Source organism: Fusarium oxysporum, chromosome 2, assembly GCF_000149955.1.
Source record: "Fusarium oxysporum f. sp. lycopersici 4287 chromosome 2, whole genome shotgun sequence".
Taxonomy (NCBI): Eukaryota; Fungi; Ascomycota; class Sordariomycetes; order Hypocreales; family Nectriaceae; genus Fusarium; species Fusarium oxysporum.
In genome coordinates this window covers 4,677,113-4,696,771 of record NC_030987.1, presented here as the reverse complement: position 1 = coordinate 4,696,771, position 19,659 = coordinate 4,677,113, and the positions used below count along the sequence as shown (strand labels likewise).

General features: G+C 48.7%; 8 protein-coding genes across 13 annotated transcripts; 5 read left to right on the top strand and 3 right to left on the bottom strand.

The window, feature by feature from the left end:
* Nucleotides 1-463: 463 nt before the first annotated feature.
* On the top strand, nt 464-5,507 carry FOXG_19909 (uncharacterized protein; the record flags this gene model as incomplete). Of its 4 annotated transcripts, XM_018400187.1 has the most annotated exons (8): nt 464-760; nt 817-1,101; nt 1,152-1,232; nt 1,279-1,368; nt 1,416-1,774; nt 1,823-2,943; nt 2,993-3,111; nt 3,154-5,507. In XM_018400187.1, 8 exons carry the CDS (start codon nt 464-466, stop codon nt 3,901-3,903), a joined length of 3,102 nt encoding a protein of 1,033 aa, XP_018245826.1. In that variant the 3' UTR covers nt 3,904-5,507. The 4 variants fall into 4 exon arrangements, with proteins under 4 accessions (XP_018245826.1, XP_018245827.1, XP_018245829.1 ...); XM_018400188.1 differs by having other exon boundaries at nt 2,993-5,507; XM_018400190.1 differs by having other exon boundaries at nt 1,823-3,111.
* On the bottom strand, nt 3,978-7,956 carry FOXG_08853 (uncharacterized protein; the record flags this gene model as incomplete). Its single annotated transcript, XM_018387880.1, has 4 exons — nt 3,978-5,438; nt 5,506-6,439; nt 6,489-7,445; nt 7,496-7,956. The coding sequence occupies 4 exons, from the start codon at nt 7,954-7,956 to the stop codon at nt 3,978-3,980; spliced, it is 3,813 nt and encodes a 1,270-aa protein (XP_018245825.1).
* Nucleotides 7,957-8,634: 678 nt separating this feature from the next.
* Nucleotides 8,635-10,747, top strand: FOXG_08852 (uncharacterized protein). Of its 2 annotated transcripts, none has more exons than XM_018387878.1 (2): nt 8,635-8,885; nt 8,935-10,742. In XM_018387878.1, the coding sequence occupies exon 2, from the start codon at nt 9,072-9,074 to the stop codon at nt 10,554-10,556; it is 1,485 nt and encodes a 494-aa protein (XP_018245823.1). In that variant the 5' UTR covers nt 8,635-8,885; nt 8,935-9,071; the 3' UTR covers nt 10,557-10,742. The 2 variants fall into 2 exon arrangements, with proteins under 2 accessions (XP_018245823.1, XP_018245824.1); XM_018387879.1 differs by having other exon boundaries at nt 8,642-8,885; nt 8,943-10,747.
* An 83-nt stretch (nt 10,748-10,830) lies between these two features.
* FOXG_08851 (uncharacterized protein) lies at nt 10,831-12,427 on the top strand. The gene is made up of 5 exons (XM_018387877.1): nt 10,831-11,055; nt 11,115-11,280; nt 11,333-11,853; nt 11,904-12,002; nt 12,051-12,427. The coding sequence occupies exons 1-5, from the start codon at nt 10,954-10,956 to the stop codon at nt 12,279-12,281; spliced, it is 1,119 nt and encodes a 372-aa protein (XP_018245822.1). The 5' UTR covers nt 10,831-10,953; the 3' UTR covers nt 12,282-12,427.
* Nucleotides 12,428-13,036: 609 nt separating this feature from the next.
* FOXG_08850 (uncharacterized protein) lies at nt 13,037-14,100 on the bottom strand (the record flags this gene model as incomplete). Its single annotated transcript, XM_018387876.1, has 5 exons — nt 13,037-13,320; nt 13,369-13,546; nt 13,605-13,735; nt 13,791-13,847; nt 13,941-14,100. The coding sequence occupies 5 exons, from the start codon at nt 14,098-14,100 to the stop codon at nt 13,037-13,039; spliced, it is 810 nt and encodes a 269-aa protein (XP_018245821.1).
* Nucleotides 14,101-14,821: 721 nt separating this feature from the next.
* Nucleotides 14,822-17,107, top strand: FOXG_08849 (uncharacterized protein). The gene is made up of 2 exons (XM_018387875.1): nt 14,822-15,116; nt 15,167-17,107. Exons 1-2 carry the CDS (start codon nt 14,881-14,883, stop codon nt 17,019-17,021), a joined length of 2,091 nt encoding a protein of 696 aa, XP_018245820.1. The 5' UTR covers nt 14,822-14,880; the 3' UTR covers nt 17,022-17,107.
* A 258-nt stretch (nt 17,108-17,365) lies between these two features.
* FOXG_19908 (uncharacterized protein) lies at nt 17,366-17,488 on the bottom strand (the record flags this gene model as incomplete). The annotated part of the gene is made up of 1 exon (XM_018400186.1): nt 17,366-17,488. One exon carries the CDS (start codon nt 17,486-17,488, stop codon nt 17,366-17,368), a length of 123 nt encoding a protein of 40 aa, XP_018245819.1.
* On the top strand, nt 17,425-19,578 carry FOXG_08848 (uncharacterized protein). 2 transcript variants are annotated; one of them, XM_018387873.1, is made up of 4 exons: nt 17,425-18,026; nt 18,105-18,244; nt 18,325-18,771; nt 19,023-19,578. In XM_018387873.1, the coding sequence occupies exons 1-4, from the start codon at nt 18,014-18,016 to the stop codon at nt 19,209-19,211; spliced, it is 789 nt and encodes a 262-aa protein (XP_018245817.1). In that variant the 5' UTR covers nt 17,425-18,013; the 3' UTR covers nt 19,212-19,578. The 2 variants fall into 2 exon arrangements, with proteins under 2 accessions (XP_018245817.1, XP_018245818.1); XM_018387874.1 differs by having other exon boundaries at nt 17,462-18,026; nt 18,325-19,578.
* Nucleotides 19,579-19,659: the final 81 nt, after the last annotated feature.

Below are 19,659 nucleotides of genomic sequence, written 5' to 3'. Positions count from 1 at the left end.
CTTGAACTCTCAATTGAGAAATGGGCATGTCAATCTGCATAAGGGCATGGGCACTTGCCAGAGTCAATATCGACAAACTGTCGCCGCGGTCACAGAGCGGGAGACCTCTAACTTTTGCATCTCAATCACCATCATGTTTTGAAAATGGCTCTAGTATAGACCGACGATCATATTCGCAGTGCACTACCTCAGGCTGGCAAGATACGCAGTCTCATGCGGTGGCATCACAACTTCCCCCCCGGGTACCAATTGCAGACGTCTGGATGGAACAGGTAATAACAACTGAGGGAACTTGATGATTGAACTGACAATGGCACCCCAAATGTTTCTGACAGATGCAAGCGTCGTGATGTTGAGAGCACACCTGAGTATAATGCTTGAGTTCTGGAAACACGCAGTGTTATTTCGCTTGATGCTGTAACAGCACCAAAGCTTTGGGCTACGGGCGACAAACTAGGCGGTGATGTGGCGCAAGCTGCACCGCCACGCTCCCACCGCCCCTCCACCTTTCTGTAGCATCCCACTTCAATTTGAGCCCCTCCAAACTCTCACGCACTCACTCTCAATAATTCAGTCAATTTTAGTCGGTTGGGGCGGGAAAGCGTCGCGAAGCTTGACACTCATGAATCGTCAACAGCGACCCAATCTCAAGAACGGCGTAGACCTCCAGCTCCAGTCTGCCTTCAACGATGGCAACTGGGCTGCTGTGATCCGTCTTGCAGAGAAGCGGGCCCGAACATTCAACGACCAATATTATGAGGTGCGAATTGATGGGATTTGTACTTGAGCCATCCGTAGACTGACCTGTATGAGTAGATTGTGAAAATATGTGCTGAAAGCCAACTGGATGACCCTAGCTCCAAGTTCGCAGCCATAACCGCCATTGACAAGTACGTCAGAGAAGGAACCGTGGTCAAAGATGTCGATGCCATAGACCTCCTTGAATGGGCCAGCCAAGGTCTGAACATTGAAGAAGATTTTCCCGAGACACTTGGGCCATTGAGGGCACGTCTCGTGAAGGCTACACCCAAGGATAAAATTGGCGCCAGCCGCTGTTTGGAGTCATGCTTATTGCACTGGGATCTTGTCAGCGCGCAACAGGTATGGAAGGCTTTGTTACTGAGCAGAGATATCGATTAACATATTTACAGATCGCGGCAATTTTAGACAGGACATTTCCTCAGGAGCGGAGCTTTATGTTTTGGAATATTGTGATCACACATTTATTGGCGGTTCGTACAGCAATCTTCTGTTTCATTCCTCACTAATTCCCATCAGACCAGCCCTCAATCACCTTCAGAGAAGAAGAAGCTGTATGGGATGCTCGCATTGAAACAGATACAACGTGCTGCACAATTGGCGGAAGAGGTAGTACCCCTTTCGTTAATAATAAGCCCCTAAACTCACCATCCTAGGCTGCGACTACCGGGGGCGAAGACGCCAAACCACAGCCGCGAAGTATCCAAACAGAAGAAGAGATTCTCCTTTTATACGATGTAACCGAAAGGCACGGTTCTAAAGATGACTTGGCGAAACTCGTCTCAAGTCCCGTCTTCAGTCCGCTTGTTCAGTTCCGAAAGGGCAGAAAGGAGTTGATGCTGCGGACCATTTCTCGCTACCAACAGGAACAGCAGTTCGAAGCCATTTTTGAGTTGTGCAAGGGTTGCTTGTCAATTGAGGACGAAAATGGTCAACCAAGTCTCATGGCGGCAGACTGGAAAGTCTGGCGGCAATTCATTGAAGCCGCTGCCGAGATCAAGAATACCAAGCCAGAGTACGTAGAAACTTAACAGCAGACGAAGCCCCGACTGACAAGATCTAGCATTGAAGAAACTGTCCAACAACTCTTATTGAAGTTCAACAAGTCACCAAATCTGCGACCGATCTACAAGCGCATTATTCTATTGGCGCGTGTCTCGGCAGCCTTTAATCTTACATCAAATGACGAGGACGATGTTGTTGAGAACGAGCCTGCGTCATTCCGACTCAAGGAACTGATCAGCTACACGAAAAGCCAAGGAACAAATGCTGCGTGTTTCGATGATATAAAAGCCTTTGCAGAGAGACTCAGTCCATCTGCATTAAAGTATATGGCATACGAGTTTGTTCCAAAGTTGGCTCAGACTACAGAGGACGAGATTCAGTCGGCTAGAATAAGCAACCTTGCATTCAAGCTACAGTACTTTGCAGCCACATGCCCCTGTATGTACAGCACGATACCTGGCGAAAAGCCTCTGCGCAAATGTCTTGTCTCTGGTGTTGAAGTTGACGCTAGCTCACCCGGGCCTGCTTTCTCAACCATCGCCGAGACTGCCCTCAAGGCTCACCAGTCGCTGGCTGGCCTGGCTCCGAAAAGCTCTGCTGTCGAGGCCGAGATCAGACCGGAACTGGCTGTCATCATCGGTCTCTGCATGATCCAAACTGCATTTCCTCCGTCAACCGATCTCTCGAACATCCCTGCCTCTTACACCCCCCTCCTGCGAGCTCTGTTGTTGCTCGAACACCAGCTCACTTTGACACCGAAACATAGCATTATCTCCCTTCTTCTAGTACAACTGCATCTTCGAGTCGGCTCGTCGCCTCGTGCCAGGGAAATATGGGATACACTGGGCGTCAAGCGCACCATCATGGACTCTCTCGCCTCTATTTTCTACGACCGCCTCTCGACAATCTCACCTGCTCTTATTTCACCGTCCGACGAGACCGGCTGGGAGCTTCTAGATTTGCTGAGCTCTCACTTCAACGTGTCGCTGAAGCTTCGAATGCCTAGACGGCTAATAGATGCTTTCGAGTCGGGCAGTTACAGCAGTGTAATTGACATCCCCGAATACATGGAAAACCTGCGCTGGAGCTGCACACGAGCGATGAGTCTGGTCGAGGAGACTAGAACCGATCGCATTATGGGAGAACACTTCTCAGAGGTGTTTACTGATCCTCGATTCAGTCAGTCTTTCAATCGTCCACCATTCCTGACAAGTACTAACAAAAGCAGCCGAAGTGGCTGACGATATGAAACTGGTTGAGACCGTAGACTATGGATCTTTCCCGTCATGGGATTGCAGTTCTCAATCGCCTGTCTACACCCGTTTGCGGATTGGACCACCATCAACAGTATGTTTCCTCCTCTTTATGAAGCAAAACTAACATGTACAGAATCGTCGCGCCCATCTGTCACTCCTCTCGGAAGCATTCCATGAACTCTTGGGTTACAGGCCTCCCCCCATTTACAAGGCTTCTGCGACAGCCGCCATTCCCGACCAAGTCTTCGTCCTCGAATCACTCAGTCAACTTAGCAATTCTTTCATGAAGTTCTCTAACGGTCCCAGAGGCGACCTCACTCCACAGGAGGCAATCTACTTTGAGGTCATCAGCCTACTCAGCACCCTCATTCCTTTCGCAACAGGCATCAATAGGGCCAAACCCATCCCCGAGGAGTTTTTCCAGATCGTGGACACTCTGAAAATTGCCATAGATACGCTCAAGCTAGAGCTCCTGCCTCTCACAAACGCCTCAGAGCAAGTCACAACTCTGAGCACGCTTCATTCCCTCGCCATCCTCCGCGATACTTCCGTCGCTATAAAGAACTCAGCCCAATGGGTTATCGCTTTCAATGACCGCGAAAAGGAGCGTGATCGCTCTGGGAAGAGTAACCTTCCAAAAGAGGTCATGGCACAGATCAAGGAGCTTGTGACGGTATCTGAGACTACACTCAAGGAGGGCAAGGCCACCGTGGCGAAGATGAAAGAACAAGTATTTGGAAGAGACTTTGAGCCCGCGGTAAGAGCGTGGATTTTTGAAGACGCAGATAACATTTTGGGTGTCGTTGGAGAGGCAGCGACGAAGAAACTCGTCAAAAGCTGGGAATCCAACGTTAAGGGATGGACTCAGGTAGTGTGGAGTTAGGAGTTGTCGATTGTCAACGCACACCTGAATAGATCGATGTCCTCGAAGGAACTTAATCCTTTAGACACACACTCTCATGGCACTGCACTGACCAATGCGTGACTGGCCTCCATCAGTTGGAGGTTCACTATGAGCTTCGGCTGGGAGCCAGATGGGCTCGTTTCGTCAGGCTCCGGTCCGAGATCAATGTGAAACCTCTGCCGCAGCTCCCGCAATCTTATGCTAGTGGGATGAATGACAAAAGTCATGGGTTCGCCACTGCTAGTGGTGTCCAATGTCGTACCGACTGCACTGCTTTCATGCAGTTTCTGGTCAATGTAGTCTTGACCCTTTCGAGCCGCCAGCATAAGCTCACCGTATCGAGCTCTGTCAAATTCTTTTATAGCCGCATTGTTTTCCCATAGCATCTCTGCTAATCTTGCACAGTCGACGAGAAGACCGAGTACCATTTCTCTATGTAATTCGATAGCAGAGAGCTGCTGTGAATACATCCGTAGAGTGCGTGATGCCTCGTGCATGTTCTCCATATAAACTGACGAGTTACCCTGAGATTCTCGTATATTGACCTTGACCTCGGATATCATTGCCTGAACAAAAGGCCTGGCGCCATCTAGAGCTTGATCGTATAGCGATTCATCCAAGTTATCTACTAGGACACGCTTCTCACTCATGCGACTGAGAAATGAGCCGATCAGGGGCTCATACTCCCATTCCATTCGTATTTGCATCGTGTCCAGGTGTTCTTCCATAGATGCGATACTTGGAGGTCGGCGTGATGGCCAGGCTGAAGAAACCAAAGACCTAAAAAGCGCCAACTCATGAATGGTGATCAAGGCGTATTCCTCAAAAACCATCTGCGGCTTATCTTTTACCATCGTGGGCTTTAGAGAATTACTAACGGCTGCCGTTGAGTGGGTTTTGTGAGTTGCACCATGGGCATTTGTGCTTTCTCCGCGACCAATAAGACTCTGGACGAGACAATCGAAAGTAGAGGCCATAGCTAGATGCAGTACTGAAAGTCCATGTTTATCTTGCAAGTTGGCATTGGCACCGTGGTCGATCAGCAATTGCACGATGGGATCGATATCACGCCCAGCGGCATGATAAAGTGGCGTGTGACCTTGATCATCTTGCGCGTTAACTTCGGCTCCACGATCCACGAGGAGTCGCACTAATGACTCCATTTCAGAGTCGACCGCCAAGTGTAGTGCTGTTCGTCCTTCCTTGTCTCGTCCGTTCACATCGGCCGCGTGGTCAAGTAGAAGCTGGACGAGAGGCTCGACCTTGTCCGAGGTGGCATGATGTAAAGGTCGCGACGTTTCGTCAATCAATATGTTGGGGTCAGCGCCGTGTTCCAACAGCGTTTGAAACATGGGCACCTTGTCGACTGATATCTTGGAATCCTTGAAATGTCTGAAAGCCGCTTCTAGTGCGCCTGGTTCCAGTGGCGCGCCATATTGGAAAAGGTATGTTACGATAGCATCTTGCCCTCGTCGAGCTGCATATGTAATTGGCGTCCCGCGTAGATTTGCGCCCTTTTTGAGGAGTGTTTCGGCGAGCGAAAAGGTGGCCAAGGCCACATGCCATCTCCAGAACCGATACATTATATGAGTCAAGTGCGTCGATCGAGCATCTCTCCAACATCCATTCTGCGGCCTCTTCGAACCCAAAGTACGCCGCCTCATGAAGGCCAGTGGTCCCAGGGTTGAATCCACCAGCATACCTCAGACGCTCAGTCACCTTGACAAGTTTCTCTGATGACAAAAAATTCTTCACAATATCAGGCATTTCTGAGACGTTGCGAGCGTGGTAACCCCAATGGCATGATGCATATCGACACAGCGGATAATCTTGGAGCATCTTCTTAACATCATAGTCTTCGTCGCTCTCCGCAACGTTGTTTTTGATCTTCCAGTCTTGGCTTTTCGATCGACCAAGACCGGGATTTGGGGATCCTGGCTTTTCGTCTTTCGATTGATCGATAACAGAATCCGACTTTTCTGCATCTTTTTGTACCGCAATGCCAGGTTTTGGACCTCGAACAGTTCTGACTTGATCAACGATAAGATCGTAAGATAGGTATGTCAGGGTTTTAACGGATATTTCCAGAGCAGCATCTGGGAACCATTGGTCCTGTGTTCGCTCAAAATATTCTTGTGTCGTGAAATGTGCTAGTCGGACAGTGTTGCTCTGTTCGTCAACGGTCACCAGGCCAGCGCAAGCAGAAACGATGTCGGGGATCTCGCTAAGGTTTTCCTCATCAAACTCCGTAGAGTCTATTTCGATACCAAGGGCATGTTGAAGTTCCGCGGGACTAAGCAACCGTCTGGCGCATGAAATCCACATGAGTGCTTCTTTGGCCAATATCGCTTGATCTGTCAACTGGTCTTCTATTCGCTTCATAGCATCGCCGTACGCTTTGTCGTAGGCTTTCGACGTGCTTGAGTTACTCGGCAAAGCTTTGAGAATAGCTCGGACAGCTTTTGGTGATCTCTTGCCGACAAGAGAATCGAGATGCAGCTGCGCGAGAAGAAACCTAACTTGAGATTAGCATTGATGTTTGTTCCAGGGAGGTGCCGCCTTACATCCCCTGGACTGATTCCAGTATTCTTGTCTTGATTTCCTCTTGAAGCTCAGGCTTGTTCTGAACAAAAACTGGGAGTTGAGACATTCGACCAGCCAGGTATCTTCTTACATCCGGCTCACTGGCGCGGATTTTAAGAGAGACAGCTTTCCTGAACTTCTCCTTGATCTCTGGAATATACCTAGAGGTTGCTAGAATATTTGTACTTGTTGCACTTTGAAGGTCAAGTACTTGTTGGATGAAGTTGGGTAGTGTACCGTCGGTGGTCTCGCATTCGTCCAAAGCGTCAAGGACGATGTACACACGAGAATATGCCGCGGCAACCTCTTGCAAAACACGACCAAGCTCCTGTAGCGATGGGCGCGTGCGAGATGCCTTGCGCTTATTGTATAGGTCATCCACCGGCTTAAATAGTGATGGCTGGCTTTCACTCAGTTGCTTTAAAAGATTCGCAATGAGGTCACTGGCTTTCTGTTCGTGGCGCCGACGGAAGTTGCAGTAGATATATGCAACTCCAATATTGCTCTCGGAATGGAAGGAGTCGAGTAATGAATTGACCACAATGGATGCCATGATCGTTTTCCCGGCACCTGGAATACCAGGACAAAACAATGTTTGTTTGTCGCCTTTTACCCAGGAATTGTACTCGTCTGATTCCAATAGCCATTCACCAGTTCCTGGCTCTCGCCGGCTGAATATGTCGCTCTGTTGGGGAGCATAATCCACGGGTGAGATCCAGTCGAGGACTTCTTTCTGGTGGGCGCTCATCTGACTATTTTGAAGGTGCCCAATTCCTTCTGCTATGTTGAGGTTGGACAGCTGTATGTCAGTCAGGATGCGGTCAAGTCGTGCAACTCGATGCTCATCCTCAGTCGATTTGTTCTTGATAAGTCTGACCAAATCGGCCAATTGTCTGCTGTTGTCGTCTGAGGTTGCCTTGATGTGCTTCACCAGCTGTCTATGTAGATGTAAGCCATCGATGCTAGTAATGGATAAAATGATACCTACGTGCTTTCGTGTGTCATGGCGAAATGCAAAAGTGATCTTTCACGCTGGAATGCATCGACGAGCTTTGCCACTTCCTTCTCATCGAATGGCCATTTCAAGGCGGCCTTGATTTTTTGAATGCCGCTCCCGTGGCCTGGTTGTAGCTTTGTTTTGATAGCATCGAGAATCTTATACAAGCGGTACAAAGGTGCATTGTCACTCTCCAAGGCCTTGACCTTGACCGACCACGTCTGGGCGCTATGAGTCTTTGCCTGGTCAGCGTCCCAATCCTCAATCTCGGGTCCGTCAGTTCCTTTGGAATAGTCGCGGAGTCGCATGAGGAGAGCCTCGCAGGCTAAAATCTCGTCAAGCAGTCGCTGTCGATCTTTTGAAGCTCCAGCGACACCGATGATGTATTTCGTAACCTCAGCCGTGAGTTGCACCACCGCGATAATACTCGCAGCAGAAGAGAGACCATCCATGTTGCTTCAATCGGTAAGACACGATGGATGGATGAATCCGAGCCCTGGGCTGCCCATTTAAATAGCAAATTGCTCAGCCTACTTGGTAGCGACCACATCGCATCCGCAACAGCTCAGCCGCATTCTGCATGTTCCTTTGCGAGGATGGCCAGCAATGAGCCAATTATGTTGCTGGGAAGTATTTCAACCTCGAAGTCCGTAGGAGTAAGCCATCGTAGTGGTACCTGATGCGAGCACCCTTCATTTGTTGCCGGTGAGGCAGCATTTTCTCCTCCATCTCTTTCCCAACATGAGGGTGTGATATATCGGCGTCTTCATCGTAAATAGGTGCGTGAAGAATGTCTCTTTTTGGCTTGTTGGTTGAGTCAGTATCAGGCGTGTCGCACGAGAGTTAGGTTTCTCTCGCGCAAGACCAGGATGACAATAGCATATAGCTGGTGAGTTTGGCAAACGGGATAGTGGCACTGTAGAGTATACTCCTTTTGCTTCGCGAGTCCTCCGTATCCCGCCCGTCAACTGTTGAAGGCGACGAATCTCTCACCCATTTTAAAAGTGAACAGGGGTCAATTTACTCGCGGGACTCTGTTAGCAGTTGGACTCTCCTGTAATTGTTGGCCCCACCGGTCTAAATTTAGTGGGCAGCCCCTAACATTTTGATCTCCCAAGATTTCTTTATCTCGGATCTGCATCCCCCCATTCAATCGCATCTTCTTTGCTTTTGTTTCCGTGGCGTCTGCGTCGCTATCTTAGACTCTTCGATTTCAGGAGTACATATTACAGTTTCTCTATATATTTTATACGTATATCCGTACTTTCTTTTATGTCGCATGTATACCTATCATCGTCATTATACCTACTATCCTAATCTGCGCCAAGCTTTGTCTAAACTCTTTAGCTGCGTCTGATCGCGACAACTTCTGATCGACAAAGTTGGTTCTCGTCCTTCACACACATGAGATTGCGGCTTCTTACGACCAGGCTTTGAGACAAGTTTCTTCGATACAAGCCACCGAACCAGCACTCCGCGAAGTACCCTACGAAGAGGATTATCGATGCTACCAACGACGTCATATCATTTTTCTTGATCATAGATTGCGATATTTGTAACATCAGTCATGATTTCTCGAAATCGCTCCGGTCGGCGCAGAAGTGCTGCTCTAGCCTTCATCGTTATCACTGTTCTCGTCCTCAACTACGGAGGCCTTTTGTCATTACCGTTCAGCTTCGAAGAACCCCCACAACCCGATCGCCCAGATTTTGATCTTGCACCACCATGTGCCCCAACTCTCGATCATCTGCGACGCTCCTCGTACGGCCTAACGAGGGACATTATATACCAAAAACGCTGCATCCGCCCTGTCGTAGACAAGAAACTTGATAGTCAAGTTGTATCGCAGAACCCGGATGCCTTGATCAAGAGCGGCCAAACCGTTCAGCTTGACCAGGCTTGTGAAGGATGGGCCGAATCGACTTGCGAACCAGTCACTCTTAGGGTGCCTCCGCCTTACCCTCAGCAGGACTACTCTGGATTTTTGTTTGGTGTTGCGACAAGTCTTGATCGATTGAACGAATCTATGTCACAGTTTGAGAGCTGGCTCGGCAATACACATGCGCAATTACTTGCGGTTATCACTGATGCCGGCGACGAGTCCAAGTATAAACAAGTCACTGAGCAGTTTCGCCAGCGCGGGATCGAACTCAGCATCAAGGATCCATGGAACAAGGCCATCACCTCCAACGAGCAGCACTTTGCAATCGTCCGTGATCTTCTTGCGCACGTTACCCCGAAGACGCAGTGGACTGCCATTGTCGACGATGACACCTTCTTTCCTTCTCTTTATCCCATGAGCAAGATTCTAGGCAAATACGATCACAAGCTTCCAGCATACGTGGGTGGGTTGTCGGAGAACTACGATGCAGTCAAGCACCATGGCTACATGGCTTTTGGAGGAGCAGGAATCTTCCTCAGCCCAGCCCTGCTTCGCGAGCTTGACCCTCATCTAGAGGAATGCCTCAAAGTTGATCATGTGCCTCAAGGCGATGGTCTTCTCAAGCAATGCATCTACAGCAAGACCAAGACGAAGCTCACTGTTGTAAAAGGGCTTCACCAGCTGGACATGGGTGGAGATATGAGCGGTTTCTATGAGTCCGGCCGTCTGCCAATGAGTTTACATCACTGGAAGTCGTGGCACCAGGCCCCTGTTGACAAGATGGTCAAGATCTCCGAATTTTGTGGAAGTTGTTTCCTGCAACGCTTCGCTTTTGGCTCCGACACTGTCTTGACAAACGGATACAGCATAGTCCAATACTCTGCAGGCTTGGAGAGCGTGGACTTGAACAAGATGGAAGGAAGCTGGGAGGGCGCTGAAGGGTTCGACTGGAGTCTGAGCCCAATGAGATCCAAGATGGATCGACGTTTGAAGAAGAGCTATCATCTAGTCGACACCGAAGTGGTTGGCAAGAATATCCGGCAAATTTACATTCACCGTCTTGAGGATGACATCCCCGGCCCGGACGAGAAGTCGAAGGACACCAAGAAGACGCCACCCAAGATAGAAGAGATGAAGGATGAAGTGATAGAATTGTTGTGGGAATTATGATAAGACACGAGATTGGACTAGACATATTGGTGTTCCCGGTCGGGCCGGATTTGTATATACGACGAATGATACCAGATGACATATGGGACGGATAGATAGACTGGTTTTGTAGATAATAATGCTAATGAGCCTTTCCTTTTCCCGGCATTAATATGAGAACAAGAGGGGTCTTCTGATCTCTACCCCAAAAGGTACCACACCCTCCATCACAGAGAGCTAATGATTGAGAGTTTATCAGGCTAGAGCTCCACGCGATATCGGCGTGCGGAGAACAATAGACTCCAAATATTCAGTGACTATACAAAGGGCGTTTGGAACAAGATAAAAAGGGTCTTTGTTGCCGTCAAGACCCTTCAAATCACCAGCTCTGCCACTCAATTCCACCCCAGTCCAAAAGATGACTTCCTTGTATCAGCTCAATGGCTCTCTGCAGCCTTTTGCGAAACTACTCTTTCTTCCCGTCGCCGTTTTGATATCAATTTGGGTCGTCAACACCACTGTGAGTTCAACCAGCTTTGACTACATCATGAACTTTCGTAGTTGACCAACAAACAACAGGCAAAGAGATGGATGCGCCATCGCAGACAGCACTTGCAAGCTGCTAAGGCTGAGATAGTACCGCCTGAAAAAGTGGCAGCTATTGAACCTTTACATGACTTTAACTGGAAAACTGCACCTAGGCGTCAGTTACGGCCATTCAAACCAACATATCACATAACGATGGGTAGGGTCTCTCCGCCGTACAAGAACGTCCTTTTTTCTGACTGTCTTCGTAGCTATTCGAGCAGATACGCCATCAGAACTTATCACAATTGACGAAGATTACCTCGACCGCGTTACACATCGACGAAGTATTATTGCCACTCATGGGTCTACCGTTCATGGCTGCACTCCCGAAGGCGATGCCGCTGTGCGTGAGCTTTACACTTATCTCCTATCTGAACAGCTTCCCAAGCGCTTCCCGACCATCTTCCAACTCTCAAAAGACAACTCCATGTGCGAGAATCTCGCCACTGGAATGTCCTTCCCCACGCTACCTGAAGGCAACATGGATGCGGCGCTGCGCGTACTCGGTGAGACTGTCGAAGAAGATCTCTTCTTGTTGCAAGAGACTCCAGAAGGCCACCGCTCAGTTGCGTTTATGTGTTGCTTTCCATCGGGCTTCGATCCCTCGTCTAAGCTGGGTAAAACACTTGTGGAGATCCATGCACCTGTGCCGTCATATGAGAAAATCGGTTCTAGTATGGAGAAGTTCTTTACAAAGCTGGAAGTTGGAAAGAGTGTTAAACGAACAAACGTGAGGACTCTCGAAAGCCAGCGTGCCGAATTGTTACTGACAAGCTGCAGTGGTCCGTCCAAACTCATACAGAGCTGTTCAACTGCCAGGGCAACCACATAACTGGCGATGATAAGTACGAGAATGATGAAGATGTTGATATTGAAAAGGTAGGACACTGCCCATGACTATGTTTCTTCATTAACACATGCACACAGACATTCCTTCGCATAGAGCTCCAGACCCTGACTCGTCTACCCAAGACACGAGCCATCCTTTTCTCTTTCAAGACTTATCTCTACCCTGTCCGTCAGATCAAGGACGAGGGTCTCGGGCCTGCCTTTGCCGATGCTATTGAGGGACTTGCCAAGGGTAATGCTCCCGGCATGTGGACTTACAAGAGCGCGGTACGATGGGGAAGCAGTGTAGTTACTTATCTGAGATCATGAGAGGAGCTGAAGGGTCGATGGGTGGGATGCTACATTGACTGGCCGTTCATGTGGGCTCTATGTGACTCATTACAATAATGCCAAGAGAACGCTGAATCAATCAAGAAAGACTTTTTTTGTTCTGTGCCACTTCCCCAATCCCCCACTTTCATGACCATGCTTTGTCGTTCGTGATAGCATGTACTTCACTACAAGAAAAAGGTCGAAGTTCATGATTGTTCCATAAGATCATAGGATGGTCTCGTAATAAGTAATTCTGGCTAGAGATGTGCTATTTGGTGAAGTCGATTTATTATTTTCTGCATTGGGGCTTTGTATTATCAGCATCAAGCTTCTGGGGAAAATAATTTGTTCTTCTCTTGTCGACTTTTCTGGCCATGGAAACTCGTCCGGTCAAGATATGTTATTCTCTATCAGATAACCATTCTCAACCGGGCCGGTGCTTCACTTACTAGACGATGAGCCTAGAACGTTATCGTCGTGAGTGTGTCTACCCCGCAGGATAACCTTCTCGAACTTGGTTTGCAGAATGTGGGGTGAATTGTATCGATCTCGGTGCTCTCTTTTTAGCTACCGTATCAGGTAAAGTTTACCCATATCAACCATCTCGACTACTTCTCTTTTGGAAAAGTGCCTAGAGATTACAACATATCTTCTATAATTTCAGATGCATATTGAGCCACCAAAGATGACTAGCTGCTCGAGCTTCAAATGACGATACAGCTGCCTGAACCCATAAGCCAGGGCTGCTCTATCTAATGGTTCCCATGGAGAAAAACAATCTTGAACCTTCCGTTGTGGGACATGACTGTCGCAGTGTAGCTCTTATCGATAGACACCTTCTGATTGTCCAGTTGTCGTTTCGTGAATTCCCGCGTTGCTTCGTCGTATCCATCCTTGTCGGTTGGCTTCAGCGCCATGCCTCCACTGTCCTTTTTGACCCGGCATTCTTTTGGAGCTCGAGGTATAATATCTTCAGTGAAGCCCATGGAAGGGGTGTTGGGATCTTCTGATTGTAAGAGGATGGGCCCGTCATTGCCTGAGTAGTGTTAGCTTGCTCGATCAATTATTTGGTGTGGTATATCACCTTCAATGACAGACACCCCACCGTACACGAGTGGATAACTCTGCCAGTTCATCTCTGCCCATGTACCGAGATTGTGCGCGCCGCCATCGAAATCGATATCGTTACCACGGACGAGTCTTCCGGAGAATGTTGAGCACGATGTTGTCAAGTCAACAAATACAGTTGTGTTGGAAGAGACCTTGTAGACAGTTAGTTGAATCCTTACCTTGTGAGTAAATCATGGGCCAGCAATATACCTTCATCGCGCGATACGGCTTCGCGTCTTCTCCGTTTTGGTATACCATGAACCAGCGAGGACCTCCTTCACCATAAGCAGTTTCAAAGGTGATACCTGGTTGACCATGGTCGATGTCGCCGAGGAAAGGATCTGTGAATTCAGATCAGATCACCGCCACAACTGCATCTTTGAGGGCTTGTCGTACCTTGGATGAGTGTATAGTCACTTTTATCCGGCCCACCGCAGAAGTCCAAGGTCTGCGCTGCGATATCCCCGATAGATGCCGCATGTACAGCCAGGGTAAAAAGGAGGAGGCAAAGGTGTATCATAGTCCCAGGCTTCTCCTTTCACTCACCTTTCAGTGGAAAAGGCTTCAAGGCAATAAGAAGGTTGGCAAAGAACGAAAACAGCGAACACTTCTTTGAAGCTTTAGGCTGGCAGATTGTTTCCGCACGAGCATCCTTCATGGATGTTACAGTCTCCTTCCTTCCTTCCTTCCTTTCTTCCTTCCTCATAGTTGGTGATCGGACTACCCAAGAAGGTCGTGTGGGAAAGTGACATCTGCACCTTCTCTGCAGTTCCTTTTATGGAACGGGAGGATGCATGTCGCTCGCCTTTCAGATCCCGATTCATAGAAACACAAATGCAGGCACCCTGTAGTTTGTCTCGCTTCAAAGTAAAGGACCGTTTTACTGCTTCCCTAACAATACGATCCATAAGGAGTTTTCGGAGTTTTCTCCGACTTCCTCATTGGGTGATGCTGTGATGTATGAAGACCTGCCATTGGCTGTACTCTATCATTGACTCGCAGTACTTGAATTCGACTTTAAATTTCACAGCATTTTGTACAGGCAGAGAAATATAAAAGACACTTGATTTAAATGGTCAGATTCTTGGTACAATAGAAACTTAAGAGTGAATGGTAAACATATCGCTACCCGTTGTTTGCCTTTATATGCGAGGCTCGTTAAGGCGACTATGTACATGTTCGGCATCCTGTTCGCACGTTTGACAGCTCCAAAGGCCTTTGTCAGTATAATCAGGGATTTAATATCGCACAATGACCCAGTCCGTAACATTTCATGCTCGAGCTATTGATAACATAGCCTTATGTCTTGCTGTGCCTGGTTGGGTTTCCGCTGATGACAAATGTTCATAGGAGGCACTAACATCCATGTTCCTGACTCATCCATGCTCAGCCCTGGCCCAGCAATTCGGTACGCAGACTGCCGGAATCCAACATACAACAGCCATCACCCTCGTACTAAAACATATCCATTGCTTTCGGGATCTCAATGTTCACCACTTTTGACATAACAACTTCGAATTCCCTGTCAAGCGGAAAGCCTCCTTCTCCGCCAACCTCACAACCCCGCCCCAAGAGGGCTCAAGTCTCACGCGCCTGTGACTGGTGTCGCTTGACCCGAGTGAAATGCGATTCTACCCGACCTTGTCGGAACTGCAAACAAGCCAATAGAGAATGTGTAAATTCAGGTCGCGATGATTTCAAGAGTGTTGCCGCAGCCACAAGGTGAGTCGAACCTGAATCTGTCGAAGGGCGCAAGGCTGACGAGGACATAGAGAGGTTCAACGGCTGAGAAGTCAGGTGCAGCAACTTGAGAACAAGCTACTCAGTCCATCTCCTTTACCTCAAAATAGTGATGCTGTGTGTAAACGTTCATTAAGGTGGAAAGGGGTCCGAGTGAATGGCATTCAGTACGGTCCATCCTCGCTGGCGTACTTCACTCATCGATTATCGACTTTCACCAAATCAAGCTTTGAGACAAATGTCCTGTCAAGTCCCAGATTACCAGCTACTTCATCTCCGCTTAACTGCGACCGACTGCAGCGTGAACAACAAGACGCTCTCCTCGACCTTTACTGGCAGGGTTATCATGCGATTTATCCAGTGATCGATGAGGCTACTTTTCGCCAACATTATGACTCACTCTGGAGTGACAATACGAAGAGACAGGCATGTCCTCTGGTAGACATTGTGATCGCCTTATGCATACAGTTTGGCTCCTCATACACAACTTGTGATAACGTCGTTGTGCCTGATCAGCCTGGTTTCGATTTCTACCTGCAGGCTCAGCAGGCGCTGGTTCAAGATTTGGATTATCCGTCTTTACAGTCGGCGCAATGCTATTTTCTCAGCGCCATATATCTGTTGGCTTTGAATAAAGAAAACTCGGCCTACATGATGATTCGATCTGCCGTAGCTGCAGCAGAATCACTTGGCCTGCAACTCGATGGCGACAATGAGACCCAAGACACTGAAGGTCCAACTTGCGCAAAAACAGGTTCACGCTTATGGAGATGCCTTGTCACATTGGACACACAGGTTTCTCTGCATTTGGGCCGCCCCTTCGCAATTTCAGAGCCCCATCTGTATGAGCGCGAACACCCAGAATCTGACAGTATCGCTCAACTTGCCGGTCCAAATTTCACCATTTCGCAGTCCTCAGGCATCAACTGGCTTCGCTTTCAGCATGAGAGACAAGGCCTCTTTCAGGTCATTCGTGAGATTCATACTGAATTAGCGAGGGTAATGGAGAATGTTCTTTCGGAGATTGATCAGCCCGACTTTTATCAGCACCCTTCATCACGGGAGAAGTGCGCAAAGTATCTCTATGAGCAGCTCAAGCGTCTCAAGGCCTGGGTTGAGAAACTGCCGGGGAGTTTAAAGACACCACGGGTACAAGGTGTACCCTTCTCAGTTGATCGCTCGCCGCTCGATCTCAGCCAGGCCGATCCCCTTTGGCTACAAAGACAACGGCTAGTGCTGGAATTTGACTACCATTCCTTAGTCATTATGCTCACTCGAACGTTCAACTCATTTCTACCAACGCCAGCACTGGGCACTTTCAATAGTGATAACCACTGCATAACTAGTGTGAACTCTGGCATTATGATAACAAATATGTTGCACCAGCTCAGCAGGGATTCCGGTATTCTTGCTGGGTGCTTTCAAGTGTTTGATTGGCAGCGTACCGCTACATTTGCTTTAGCTGGCTTCTCTTGCGGATATCCCATTTGTCCAATGTCCCCCACAGCGCGGAAGACGTTGACACTAGCTGCGAGGGTTTTTGAGATATTTGGATCCAAAGCAGGTGTGCAATTGACCAACGGTCTCAAGATCAAATGTCTAGAACTCGTGGAAGCATTCAGAGCAAGGCTTGGTCTCACTACACCCGCGACAACACCAGCCAGTAACCAGAAAAGCCCAGAAACGTTGGATACTGTGGTGGAGCCGAGTAGCTATCAGATTATGAGTGTTGGTGAGGAAGCTTTATACAATGCAGGCTTTGATGTGACACTTAATGAAGATATGTGGACTGTCGACACACCAGGTGGACTGCTCTGGGGCGACTTGTTGAAAGATTTGGATTCAGGCCTAGTTTCATCTCTTGGACAGGTTGGGGTTGACGATTGATATCGCCATCATATTAAATAGTGCCTTAGCCTTCCGAAATACTTCAGTCAGCATTGTTGCCGGTGTTGTCAAAGACCTTTGATCAGAACAAGTAGTCCAGCTTAGGGACCTGGATAACTCATCATCCTTATCCTCAGACGCATTGAAGAAAGAAGCCTCTGTTCATTCGTGAAGCGAGACAGTGGACTCTCTCAGGGAAAACAAGACCAAAGACAAACGGCATACCCCACGTGATCTTAATGAAAAACACAATGGGTAGGGCCAATGTGGATGAAGCACGCTTCCTCCCGTCTCAGGTCTTAAACCTTACCTCTTTGGGTTGGTGACCTAGCGCTACGCAAGGTTCATTGGCCAAACCCCTGGTCACCAGCCACGGCAACGAGAGCCTCAGCAGCCTCATCGGACTGAGATCGGTGGCTTGCTTGCTTTCCATGACTTCCAAGGTTGCGGGTGAACATTGACTTCATCCATACACAACAAATTGACGTAAGCCCGCGATAGCTTCATTAGGCCTATCCAAATATCGCTCTTTTTCTGGAAGCCCCTTGTTTCCCATTCACTTCTTTGTAGGCCACATTCACCTAGGCTATACTCCATCGATTTCCTTCACTGTTCATCGTTTCATGCCGCGGTTCGTCCACTGCAATCGACCGACCGCGGGACCTAGGCGACCAACCATCACGCATATTTGACCGCGTTGACTTAACAAAACAATCGCCATAGCACCGGGAGCACGCACGCGCAATCAATTTGGGACATGCTTTGATACAGGCAACCCAGGGCGCATTCTTCACCATTGCCGCGATCGCATTCCATCATCCTTCTTGACAGACGGACGGCTGCAGGTGTCGCTGTTTGTATGCGCATAACCCCCCGCCGTTTGGGACCCCCTCTCGTCTTGTAGCTGCAACCGAGCCGCGTCTCCTGCCGACATTTTTCTGTACAACTTCACACAACTGAGCGGTCGTGCTGCGAACAGCAACATCATCATCATGAGCGTCCCTTGTAAGTTGCCCTGCCACCCCTTGGCACAGACCCCCTTCATCGCGACTTTGGCCCTTGAATAACACCATATAACGATAGTGACTACCGAAGAGCTCGAGCGCTATACCGCTATCATTGATGACATCCTTGAGACGTCCGACCTTGAGACTATATCACGAAAGAAGATCCGGCAGGGGTTGGAGAACAAGCTTGGCGGCCAGGATCTGAGCGACCAGAAGGTATGCCGACAAACAACACAAGCATTGCCTCGCCGTTCCATTTGGCATTGCCCTACATTTGTCCCCTGCTGACTTGCTAGAACGCCATCAAACGACTTATCGAAGCTCGGTTCGACGCCGTATCTGGGGCCAACAACGGAATTGAACCTCCCTCCACTGTCGACTATGCGGCCAACGGTACATCCGATGTAGGCGAGACCGAGCAATCCGCCACCCCAGAACCTTCACGAAAGAAGGTTAAGCGATCATCCTCGGCTGAAGATGCGGACGCCAAGTTGGCCGCGCAACTACAGGCGCAGGAAAATAGCTTGGCCAGAGGGCGCAAGACTCGAGGGGGCGACAAAGCAAAACCTACCAAGAAGAAGGCGGCGCCGCGCAAGAAAAGTGCGAAAAAGGTCAAAGCCGACGATGATAGCGACCTCGAACCAGCCGATGGTGAGGTTGGCAAGAAGAGAAAGGCTGGTGGTGGTTTCCAGAAACCTTTCAACTTGAGCGAAACCCTCTCTGAACTTGTTGGCGAGACGCAGGTATGTGAACCACTTCTTTATGTACTACACAAGGCTTTATCCTAGATCTCTCGCGAAGGTTAGGCCGTGGCCTTGTCCATTCAGCCCATATCTTTACAGGGATCAGATTATTGCCTGAAGGGCTTGGATGTCTCTATCCTGCTTCGGACTATCTGGTCTATGTCTTTTGCAACTAGTCTTGCCTTTTGGGAATTTCTTTGGATGATTACATGCAGCATGCTTGGGCAAAGCCTACGCTAACACAATTCTAGCTGTCACGACCTCAAGTCGTCAAGAAGCTCTGGGAACACATCAAAGCAAATGACCTTCAAGACCCGAACGACAAACGTCAAATCATTTGCGACGACAAGATGCAAGCAGTCTTTAAACAGGCAAGGGTTGACATGTTTCGGATGAACAAGGATATCGGTAGTCATCTTTACCCGGTTGGCGAGGAATAAACAGAAGAGCGATTGCATCTGCAGAACGCAGGCCCTCTGCGAAGGTTTCGATGACAGCGTTTGGGCGCGCGGCGGCGTACCGGTAAAGTGTTTCTTGTCTAGCTATTGACAATTGGGCAAGGTGCTATATAATGAATCCTAAAGAATTCCGAAAGGCTCTAGATTGTATCTTTTGTACCGCTTGGGCGGTGATTCAGGATCATTATGATGGGGATAAAGACTACCCTACAATGGGAGGATATTACTTGCAAAACTCGGTCTATGTGAGGGTGGGATTGCTCTAGAACTACAGTATTTGATGATAATACCTACCTGCCTTGAAGTATGCACCTCTTAAATAAAATGTTGATTACGTCCTGATTGAAAGTGGATTGTCTTCCCTGTGATACTCCCCACCTAATCTGTGCTGCACCCAAGTGGTCCCCAGCAGCGTAAGCACTTGCATAAA

Bases quoted from the DNA above. Each gene is read 5' to 3' on its own strand.
- FOXG_08848 (XM_018387873.1), top strand. The intron at 18,245-18,324 runs GTATGCCGACAA...CTGACTTGCTAG, and splicing joins AGGATCTGAGCGACCAGAAG to AACGCCATCAAACGACTTAT. The intron at 18,772-19,022 runs GTATGTGAACCA...ACACAATTCTAG, and splicing joins AACTTGTTGGCGAGACGCAG to CTGTCACGACCTCAAGTCGT.
- FOXG_08851 (XM_018387877.1), top strand. From the start codon at position 10,954: ATGACTTCCTTGTATCAGCTCAATGGCTCTCTGCAGCCTTTTGCGAAA. The intron at 11,281-11,332 runs GTAGGGTCTCTC...CTGTCTTCGTAG, and splicing joins AACATATCACATAACGATGG to CTATTCGAGCAGATACGCCA. The intron at 12,003-12,050 runs GTAGGACACTGC...ACATGCACACAG, and splicing joins AAGATGTTGATATTGAAAAG to ACATTCCTTCGCATAGAGCT.
- FOXG_08849 (XM_018387875.1), top strand. From the start codon at position 14,881: ATGTTCACCACTTTTGACATAACAACTTCGAATTCCCTGTCAAGCGGA. The intron at 15,117-15,166 runs GTGAGTCGAACC...ACGAGGACATAG, and splicing joins AGTGTTGCCGCAGCCACAAG to AGAGGTTCAACGGCTGAGAA.
- FOXG_08852 (XM_018387879.1), top strand. From the start codon at position 9,072: ATGATTTCTCGAAATCGCTCCGGTCGGCGCAGAAGTGCTGCTCTAGCC.